The 11710-nt window shown below is 44.0% G+C and overlaps 1 protein-coding gene across 1 annotated transcript; it reads right to left on the reverse strand.

The window, feature by feature from the left end:
• Positions 1–496: 496 nt before the first annotated feature.
• On the reverse strand, positions 497–11043 carry LOC127335135 (uncharacterized). Its single transcript, XM_051361725.2, has 5 exons — positions 10008–11043; positions 3035–3377; positions 2708–2945; positions 1929–2019; positions 497–775 (listed from the first exon to the last, which is right to left on the reverse strand). The coding sequence occupies exons 1-5, from the start codon at positions 11015–11017 to the stop codon at positions 583–585; spliced, it is 1875 nt and encodes a 624-aa protein (XP_051217685.1). The 5' UTR covers positions 11018–11043; the 3' UTR covers positions 497–582.
• Positions 11044–11710: the final 667 nt, after the last annotated feature.

Consider the following 11710-nt stretch of genomic DNA (forward strand, 5'->3'; position numbering starts at 1 on the left):
CGTGTTCAGTGAAGGTGCGCACACCATGGCCGGCTGGGGGCCATGACAAGCGTCTCAACGCGGCCGTGTGCAGCATCGCAGTAGGACCGGGTGCCCTCCACCGCGGCGACGTGGGAGATCCAGAGCGGTTTAGCCGAGTTAATCAGCCAAGACGTTAAGCAGCTCAAGTGCCCTGATAATGCATTGCCTTCCGAAAAGATTTGTCAAACTCATTTGCTAAATACAAATATACTACTTCCAGAAGTTAAGTGCTGCAGACGGATGGATCATAAAGGCCACGCTACAATCTAGAAATACTATAAGCAGTCATTTTCCATGCCGAGTTCCAATCATGGAAAAAAATAGTGTGCTATTTCGGCGCTAATAGCACGCTATAGCGTTTCTAAACATGCCACGCTACATCATTTCGGCGCTATAGCGCGCTATACCACGCTAATAGCGTATTTTTCGGCCGACGCTATTTTATTATAGCGCGCTATTTTTTTCCTTGGTTCCAATAGATCGTATGAATATAGTAATTACTACCCAGAGACATCATACCAAGCTAATACATTATATCCCATCATACAAAAAAGAAACATATTAAAGTATTCTTCTAGCTTTCCACCTCCTCAACTTTCTAGCCACATTAGGAATCGGATTCATCTCTGCAAACTTGGAGTCCATATTGGGATCAAAATAGATCCAATCCTCTGTCAGTGAGCACATTTTATCAGAATTAGAATAGCAGGCACTGATAGCAAGTCCATTGGGAGTGTCGTGTTTTCCCTTAGCCCGACTTGTTTCAGGAGGCCATCCGTCCTCTCCACGAGGTTGTTGACTCCTTGCACAGCTGGTTGCTTGCGTTTGGGGGCTTTCTGGAGCGGGCGGAAGCTGTGTTGGGTAGGCTCTCCCAGACGCCCGCCGACCCTTTGGTTCCGTCTGATGTTGGCAAAGTGGATGCAAGCAGAGTGGGCCTTTTTGGTTGTTTCTCTCCGCGCGCTAGGGTGGGCTCGGTGGTCATGGCTCCGGTAATGCAGATCATGCCTGAGCTCCTAGAGTCTTGTGGTGATATGGTGATGCCTCCTTCCGTCGATGAAGTGGGGTCTGACTTGCACGAGTTCTCAGATGTGGCTTCTCCGCCGAGTCACGCTCTTGGCTTTGAGAGGAGTGGTGTTGTTGATGTTGTTGTCTCTCTTTCGCCTGAGTCCGACATGCAGGTGGGGGAACATGTGGTTGCTAAGTCAGGAGTGTTGACACATGTGCATGCATCCTCTCCGCCACAGTCGGAGCCTTGCCAATCGTTGCAGCCTGTTGTGTTGGCCAACTCTAAGTGCGAGGACATTGAAGACTTCTTGGCTCCGGTGTTGCCATTCACGGAAGAGCTACATGAGTTGCGTGAGGATTCTCATGTGGTGCTTCCGTCGGTGTTGTGCTCTTTTGAGACCTTGGAGGTGGCCACGACATCCTCTCCACCGCAGTCAGATCCTTGCCAGTCCCTCGACTCTTTGGACCATGGAGCAGTGTTGGTTCCTAGCTCAGATGCTCTCTTTGCAAAGGAGCTTTGTGGTTTGCTCGCTAGTTTGGAGGCGGCTAGCCCTGGATATGGCAAGGTAATTGCCTGCGTCTTGGCAGGTAAAGCCTCAGAGGACATGATCAAGAAGGTGGAGAAGTCTCTTAAGAAGGTATCTATCAGAAGGATAAGGAGGAGAGCCATAACAAGGGAAGTTTGAGAAGTTGCTTAAGTGATGGACTCATTTTTTGGTTGTCATGTCTTGGGTTGTCGGTTTTAGTTGGTTTAGAGGTTGCTTTTTTGTGTTGTTCTCTTGTGGGTGTGCTCTTAGTGTGGGCTTGGCCGTATTGTTGTAGGTTTTCGCTCGATTTTCTCCTAAAAATTGAGCACCTTCTTCTTAATTAATAGATGAGGCAAAGCTTTTGCCTCCGTTTCAAAAAAAAAAAAATCCTTGTAGAACCCACAATATGTCTCATCATATGGATGCACAATCTTTGACCCTCTAAACTCACATGGGAAGCATCGAACTTGCATCAAAATAAACAGAATGTATTAGATTATTAAGAAAACACATAACAGAGCACACACCTAAATCCTACAGTATGTACCAACTTAGCATTTCTTAAGCATTCATCATAACCATGTCACGATATGTACTTCTGTACTAAAACTTAATGCGATATGTCAGCCTAGACAGTGTAACACTGCCATGTCGTAACATATATCCTTCGTATCCTTCTGATATCATAGATTTTTCAAATAGAAATACTATTAAATGCATGATTTCAGGATACTGATACTTCGATAGTAACATGAAAAAATGCACAAAGGCAAATTGGCAAACTAACAAATCAGCAAACTCAGCTAGAGTTTAAATGCTTCTATGGCATCTCTTACAACAATATTAGAACATTATTGAACCTTATCAATGTTTCTTATCATCAAATACGTAAGAAAAATTCTTTTCATGCATAATAATAAACAAAAAGGTGATGTATGTACTCTGATGTTTAGATGACATGGAGATAAACCATGACAATTAATATTTATATAGAGAGAGAAGCAAATGGAAAATGCAGTTCATAAAAAAAATAAAAAAAATCATAACCAAAGGGATGACCTGACACCATTTCTCTTAAATCTTAATAGTAACTAAAAAATTAATCACCACGAGATACCAGTGTGTTACATGAGAATAGAGAATCGAAAGCATACCATTATCTATGCAAGAATACGATATGGGGGTGCACCAGGATGCCCTATTCCGCATTTCTTTAACACTATTGCTACATTGAGCGAAGAATAGTTGTGGAGCAGAATTTAGTCCCTTGGCTGTTGCCAAAAAGTTGATATGGAAGTACTCAAATTTGAACTTCCGCATAGCGGTCCCAATGCTTGGCCCTTCAGGTACCTTGGGATTCACGCCGCAAATTGTATGAAGTTTATAGTCCACCTACATGTATCAAGGCAGAAAAGGGCAGCCGGCCGCTAAGTAAAGAGAACAAAGGTTTTAAGCAAATGAAAGTAAACTGGTGCTGTTACCCCTTTTTGCTGAGAGTATTTCCTCAAAGCCCCATTGGCCTTTCTGGCAAAGAAGTTTTGGTCGCGCCTAAATTTCTTTCGGAACTCTGAAATAAACCTATTCTGTTTTTTGCTCAAGACCTTTGAGCTTGATGTCACCACCTGGTTCTGTTGATCCTTGGCCTTGGTAGGAGGCAAAGCCATGGTGAGGCACTCAACTGCGCCGTTTGTGAGTGTGCCCTGCTGCAATATAGTTAGCAACTCGGCAGACTCCATGTTCAAGGAAGACATGGAAAATTTCACTAGAGCTTCAGGGTCAGGATGCCATGAAGCAACAGCCGCTTGCCTATAAGCATTGTGGAGGTGATTGATGTCTACGTTCCCCCTCCTTTCCTGTAGACAGTGTTGGGCCTCCAAGAGCAGAGGTTTGTAGAACAGCAGCAAGTTTCCCTTAAGTGGATACCCAAGGTTTATCGAACTCAGGGAGGAAGAGGTCAAAGATATCCCTCTCATGCAACCCTGCAACCACAAAGCAAGAAGTCTCTTGTGTCCCCAACACACCAAATAGGTGCACTAGTTCGGCGAAGAGATAGTGAAATACAGGTGGTATGAATAAGTATGAGCAGTAGCAACGGTGCCAGAAAAGTGCTTGGCGTGTAGTTGATGGTGGTGGTATTGCAGCAGTAGTAACGCAAAGAAAACAAGAAACAAGCAGTAGTAACTCAGCAGTATTTAGGAACAAGGCCTAGGGATTAGACTTTCACTAGTGGACACTCTCAACATTGATCACATAACAGAATAGATAAATGCATACTCTACACTTTTGTTGGATGATGAACACATTGCGTAGGATTACACGAACCCTCAATGCCGGAGTTAACAAGCTCCACAATAATGCTCATGTTTTAGTAACCTTTAGTGTAAGATAGATCAACGCTACTAAACCAAGTACTAGCATAGCATGCACACTGTCACCTTCATGCATATGTAGGAGGAATAGATCACATCAATACCATCATAGTAATAATTAACTCCACAATCTACAAGAGATCATGATCATAGCCTACGACAAGAACCACACGGTGCACACACTAGTCACCTTTACACACGTGCAGGAGGAATAGAACTACTTTAATAACATCACTAGAGTAGCACATAGATAAATTGTGATACAAAACTCATATGAATCTCAATCATGTAAAGCAGCTCATGAGATCATTGTATTGAGGTACATGGGAGAGAGATGAACCACATAGCTACAGCGAAGCCCTCAGCCTCAGGGGTGAATTACTCCCTCCTCATCATGGGGGCAGCGATGGCGGTGAAGATGGCGGTGAAGACGGCAGTGGAGATGGCTCCGGGGGCAATTCCCCGTCCGGCAGGGTGCCGGAACAGAGAGTTCTGTCCCCCGAATTGGAGTTTCGCGATGGCGGCGGCGCCCCTGGAGTCTTTCTGGAGTTTCGTCAATTGGTGTCGAGGTTTTAGGTCACGACGACTTAAATAGGCGAAGAGTCGGAGTCGGAGGGGGCCTGGGCTGGCCACACCATAGGGGGGCGCGCCCCCCCCTTGGGCCGCGCCACCCTAGGGTGTGGGACCCCCCTGGCACTCCTCCGACTCTCCTTCGGTGTTCTGGAGCCTTCCGGGAAAAATAGGAGGTTTGGCGTTGATTTCGTCCAATTCCGAGAATATTGCCCGAACAGCCTTTCTGGAACCAAAAACAGCAGAAAACAGCAACTGGCCTCTCGGCATCTCGTCAATAGGTTAGTTCCGGAAAACGCATAAAAATGATATAAAGTGTGAACAAAACATGTTGGTATTGTCATAAAACAAGCATGGAACATCGGAAATTATAGATACGTTGGAGACGTATCAGCATCCCCAAGCTTAGTTCCTACTTGTCCTCGAGCAGGTAAAACGATAACACAGATAATTTCTGGAGTGACATGCCATCATAATCTTGATCATACTATTTGTAAAGCATATGTAGTGAATGCAGCGATCAAAACAATGTGTATGACATGAGTAAACAAGTGAATCATATAGCAAAGACTTTTCATGAATAGCACTTCAAGACAAGCATCAATAAGTCTTGCATAAGAGTTAACTCATAAAGCAATAATTCAAAGTAAAGGCATTGAAGCAACACAAAAGAAGATTAAGTTTCAGCGGTTGCTTTCAACTTGTAACATGTATATCTCATGGATATTGTCAACATAGAGTAATATAATAAGTGCAATATGCAAGTATGTAGGAATCAATGCACGGTTCACACAAATGTTTGCTTCTTGAGGTGGAGAGAAATAGGTGAACTGACTCAACATTGAAAGTAAAAGAATGGTCCTCATAGAGGAAAAGCATCGATTGCTATATTTGTGCTAGAGCTTTGGTTTTGAAAACATATAGAGAGCATAAAAAATAAAGTTTTGAGAGGTGTATGTTGTTGTCAACGAATGGTAGCGGGTACTCTAACCCCCTTGCCAGACAAACCTTCAAAGAGCGGCTCCCATTTTATTTTATTTTTGAGTGGCACTCCTTCCAACCTTTCTTTCACAAACCATGGCTAACCGAATCCTCGGGTGCCTGCCAACAATCTCATACCATGAAGGAGTGCCTTTTTATTTTAGTTTTATTATGATGACACTCCTCCCAACCTTTGCTTACACAAGCCATGGCTAACCGAATCCTTCGGGTGCCGTCCAACAATCACATACCATGGAGGAGTGTCTATTTTTGTTAATTAATTTGGGACTGGGAATCCCATTGCCAGCTCTTTTTGCAAAATTATTGGATAAGCGGATGAAGCCACTAGTCCATACGAGAGTCCGTCAAAAGTAAATGACAAGGTTGAAAGCTAAACACCACATACTTCCTCATGAGCTATAAAACATTGACACAAATCAGAGGTAATAAATTTTGAATTGTTTAAAGGTAGCACTCAAGCAATTTACTTTGGAATGGCGGAAAATACCATGTATCATAGGTAGGTATGGTGGACACAAATGGCATAGTGGTTGGCTCAAGTATTTTGGATGCATGAGAAGTATTCCCTCTCGATACAAGGTTTAGGCTAGCAAGGCTTATTTGAAACAAACACAAGGATGAACCGGTGCAGCAAAACTCACATAAAAGACATATTGAAAACATTATAAGACTCTACACCGTCTTCCTTGTTGTTCAAACTCAATACTAGAAATTATCTAGACCTTAGAGAAACCAAATATGCAAACCAAATTTTAGCATGCTCTATGTATTTCTTCATTAATGGGTGCAAAGCATATGATGCAAGAGCTTAATCATGAGCACAACAATTGCCAAGTATCACATTACCCAAGACATTTATAGCAATTACTACATGTATCATTTTCCAATTCCAACCATATAACAATTTAACGAAGAAGAAACTTCGCCATGAATACTATGAGTAGAAACCAAGGACATACTTGTCCATATGCTACAGCGGAGCGTGTCTCTCTCCCATAAAGTGAATGCTAGGATCCATTTTATTCAAACAAAACAAAAAACAAAAACAAACCGACGCTCCAAGAAAAAGCACATAAGATGTGATGGAATAAAAATATAGTTTCAGGGAGGAACCTGATAATGTTGTCGATGAAGAAGGGGATGCCTTGGGCATCCCCAAGCTTAGACAGCTTGAGTCTTCTTGATATATGCAGGGGTGAACCACCGGGTGCATCCCCAAGCTTAGAGCTTTCACTCTCCTTGATCATGTTGCATCATACTCCTCTCTTGATCCTTGAAAACTTCCTCCACACCAAACTCGAAACAACTCATTAGAGGGTTAGTGCACATTATAAATTGACATATTCAGAGGTGACACAATCATTCTTAACACTTCTGGACATTGCATAATGCTACTGGACATTAATGGATCAAAGAAATTCATCCAACTTAGCGAAAGAGGCAATGCGAAATAAAAGGCAGAATCTGTCAAAACAGAACAGTTCGTATTGACGAATTTTAAAATGGCACCAGACTTGCTCAAATGAAAATGCTCAAATTGAATGAAAGTTGCGTACATATCTGAGGATCATGCACGTAAATTGGCTTAATTTTCTGAGGTACCTACAGGGAGGTGGACCCAGATTCGTGACAGCAAAGAAATCTGGAACTGTGCAGTAATCCAAATCTAGTACTTACTTTTCTATCAACGGCTTAACTTGGCACAACAAAACACAAAACTAAGATAAGGAGAGGTTGCTACAGTAGTAAACAACTTCCAAGACACAAAATAAAAACAAAGTACTGTAGCAAAATAACACATGGGTTATCTCCCAAGAAGTTCTTTTCTTTATAGCCATTAAGATGGGCTCAGCAGTTTTAATGATGCACTCGCAAGAGATAGTATGTGAAGCAAAAGAGAGCATCCAGAGGCAAATTCAAGACACATTTAAGTCTAACATGCTTCCTATGCATAGGAATCTTATAAATAAACAAGTTCATGAAGAGCAAAGTAACAAGCATAGGAAGATAAAACAAGTGAAGCTTGAAAAATTTCAGCACATAGAGAGGTGTTTTAGTAACATGAAAATTTCTACAACCATATTTTCCTCTCTCATAATAACTTTCAGTAGCAACATTAGCAAACTCAACAATATAACTATCACATAAAGCATTCTTATCATGAGTCTCATGCATAAAATTATTACTCTCCACATAAGCATAATCAATTTTATTAGTTGTAGTGGGAGCAAATTCAACAAAGTAGCTATCATTATTATTCTCATCAAGTGTAGGAGGCATAGTATAATCACAACAAAATTTACTCTCCATAGTAGGTGGCACCAAAAGACCACTATCATTATCATCATAAATAGGAGGCAAAGTATCATCAAAGAAAATTTTCTCCTCAATGCTTGGGGGACTAAAAATATCATGAAAACCAGCTTCCCCAAGCTTAGAACTTTCTATATTATTGTCAACAATGGTGTTCAAAGCGTTCATACTAATATTACTACCAGCATGCAAAGAAGATTTCATAGGTTTTTTAATTTTCGCATCAAACAATCCATGTTTTAAATCAGGAAATAGAACAAGAAGCTCACTCTTGTACATTATGCCAACTAGTGTAAACAAGAAACAACAAGATGCAATTGCAGGATCTAAAGGAAATAGCTTCAAGCACACACACGACGGCGCCAGAAAAATACTTTACCTGAGACCGTAATATGAGAGCCTTTTACCTTTCCTCCCCGGCAACGGCGCCAGAAAAGTGCTTGATGTCTACGTTCCCCCTCCTTTCCTGTAGACAGTGTTGGGCCTCCAAGAGCAGAGGTTTGTAGAACAGCAGCAAGTTTCCCTTAAGTGGATACCCAAGGTTTATCGAACTCAGGGAGGAAGAGGTCAAAGATATCCCTCTCATGCAACCCTGCAACCACAAAGCAAGAAGTTTCTTGTGTCCCCAACACACCAAATAGGTGCACTAGTTCGGCGAAGAGATAGTGAAATACAGGTGGTATGAATAAGTATGAGCAGTAGCAATGGTGCCAGAAAAGTGCTTGGCGTGTAGTTGATGGTGGTGGTATTGCAGCAGTAGTAACGCAGTAAAACAGTAAACAAGCAGTAGTAACTCAGCAGTATTTAGGAACAAGGCCTAGGGATTAGACTTTCACTAGTGGACACTCTCAACATTGATCACATAACAGAATAGATAAATGCATACTCTACACTTTTGTTGGATGATGAACACATTGCGTAGGATTACACGAACCCTCAATGCCGGAGTTAACAAGCTCCACAATAATGCTCATGTTTTAGTAACCTTTAGTGTAAGATAGATCAACGCTACTAAACCAAGTACTAGCATAGCATGCACACTGTCACCTTCATGCATATGTAGGAGGAATAGATCACATCAATACCATCATAGTAATAATTAACTCCACAATCTACAAGAGATCATGATCATAGCCTACGACAAGAACCACACGGTGCACACACTAGTCACCTTTACACACATGCAGGAGGAATAGAACTACTTTAATAACATCACTAGAGTAGCACATAGATAAATTGTGATACAAAACTCATATGAATCTCAATCATGTAAAGCAGCTCATGAGATCATTGTATTGAGGTACATGGGAGAGAGATGAACCACATAGCTACAGCGAAGCCCTCAGCCTCAGGGGTGAATTACTCCCTCCTCATCATGGGGGCAGCGATGGCGGTGAAGATGGCGGTGAAGACGGCAGTGGAGATGGCTCCGGGGGAAATTCCCCGTCCGGCAGGGTGCCGGAACAGAGAGTTCTGTCCCCCGAATTGGAGTTTCGCGATGGCGGCGGCGCCCCTGGAGTCTTTCTGGAGTTTCGTCAATTGGTGTCGAGGTTTTAGGTCACGACGACTTAAATAGGCGAAGAGTCGGAGTCGGAGGGGGCCTGGGCTGGCCACACCATAGGGGGGCGCGCCCCCCCCTTGGGCCGCGCCACCCTAGGGTGTGGGGCCCCCCTGGCACTCCTCCGACTCTCCTTCGGTGTTCTGGAGCCTTCCGGGAAAAATAGGAGGTTTGGCGTTGATTTCGTCCAATTCCGAGAATATTGCCCGAACAGCCTTTCTGGAACCAAAAACAGCAGAAAACAGCAACTGGCCTCTCGGCATCTCGTCAATAGGTTAGTTCCGGAAAACGCATAAAAATGATATAAAGTGTGAACAAAACATGTTGGTATTGTCATAAAACAAGCATGGAACATCGGAAATTATAGATACGTTGGAGACGTATCAGTGATTGTCGCCCTCACAGACACCATGAGAATGGCCATGCTTTTTTGCCTTGCGGATGGCCTTGTGGACATCAGCATCGCTGCAGAACAGATACCAGAGGGTGTCCTGCTCCGTGAGAGAGGGCAAGCAGGTCCGAAGGAGCGCAACAAGGCCATAAAGGGAGCAGTATTCGACGCGTGCAAGCATGTCTGTGCATATCATGCCCACCTTAAATTGTAGCTCAAACTCTTGAGGCGTGGGGAACATAGAGCCGTACCAGATGGAGTTGAGAATAATGTTGGAGACAGGATCCCTGGGTCCATAGCAATATCCACACTTGAGGAGGCTGTAGTGGTGACGCTTGCGCAGGCCATCCCGGGGCAGCTTGGCAAGTGCCTGTAAATAGAGCCCATGAATCTTGCCAAGGAGCAACAGCTTCAACGACCGCGTGTATGTGAATGTCGACTGAGACACAAGACTACTATGTGCCCTGCTCCCCTCTATGGACTCTGTGGCAGTAGATTTCTGCTCGCTTCTCTTTCTCTTCTTGTTCTCCTTACTACAAAGATCCAGTGATCGGTTCATGCTCAGACGAGCTTGCCTCAGAAACACAGAGACGCTAGGGTCTTGTCCAGCAACAAGTGTAGTGACATCTATCTGGGGAGAGGCCATAATCAGCGACGCTTTCACCAGGATGTATGGTTTAGGATGCCTTGCAGATATAGCGGCACATTCCAGGGCAACCTTGGTTGTACGTGATGCAATACCGCACGCGAGCTTGCCATTGCGCTTCTGGTTACGATCTCGCTCGATGAGGCGCACGGCGGCGAGAAGGTCAGCCTTGGCCAGGCAGAGGTAGCGCAGCGCTACCCGATCCGCGAGGTAGCGGTAGTGGGAGGTCAGGAAGGTGACAAGACCGTCCAGCGACCGCCGCGCCATGGTCATACCTTCGGCCTTGTGCAGGGAAAGTGGTACTTGAAAGACAAATTGGTCAGTGGTGTCGGTAATGATCTTGGACAGGATCGACTCCCGTGTCTCCTCGTCGGACGATGAAGCGGTGTAGGCAATGGTGTTAACGATGATGTTGGAGACTGGGTCGAGGAAGCCGATGCACATGCCAGCTTTCAGGAGGCGTGGGGCTAGCGAGGGCATAGGAAGCCGATCAAGCGCTGCTTTGTAGAAACCATGGATGTGATCAAGCAGAAAGCATATATCCTGCTTCAAGCTCTCATCTGTGAAGCCGGGAGGACAACCGTCTCCGATGCGGTAACCACGCTTGCCATGCATGTTGAGTATGTTTCTTTCGGCACCAGCGCAATATTGGTTCGGTCTCTAAGTGGAGGACGGGGAAAGAAAAATTAGGTAGGGCGAACTCTAAAGTGGCAGGATAACCTGCAAGTTTCGTCATGAAGTAACAGAACTACTGGATAGCTCTAGCAAGGTTTTTTTTTTATAAGGTTTGTTGTTATTTGTAATAAATACTAGATAGTTGATACAAAGTATCTAAACCTGTCAGTTTTAGTGACTTACTTAACTGAAATTTTTCAGTGGTAGAGATGAAAAATAAAACCTAAACAGATCATGTATTTACAATTTTTTCAGTCAAAAAGACGGGGTCGGTGACAGCAGGCGCCACGCAAGACAAGAATTATACTAATTGTGGCACTTTAGGGGTTCTACACTACAAGAACTAAACAAGACAAGGAAATAATTTATAGATATAAAAGTTTAGCAATTTGATAACAGAATATCCAGGAGAGATGAAAAGAGTACTTGATAGGGAGGCGGAGAGAGCCCGGTGTTGGCGTCGGTGGCGACTCGAAACCGGCGGCGGTGGTAACTGACTCTAACCCAGCGGCGGCGGTGACGACTTGAACGAGGTGATGAGGGAGGGGATAACCCTTTCCGCCCCCGCTCGACCTTGCTGCCGGCGCCGCCGCGCCCTTCCTGCCGCAGCCGCCCTGTCTCGATTCGATTCGT

Source organism: Lolium perenne, chromosome 2 (genome assembly GCF_019359855.2).
Source record: "Lolium perenne isolate Kyuss_39 chromosome 2, Kyuss_2.0, whole genome shotgun sequence".
In the NCBI taxonomy this organism is placed as follows: domain Eukaryota; kingdom Viridiplantae; phylum Streptophyta; class Magnoliopsida; order Poales; family Poaceae; genus Lolium; species Lolium perenne.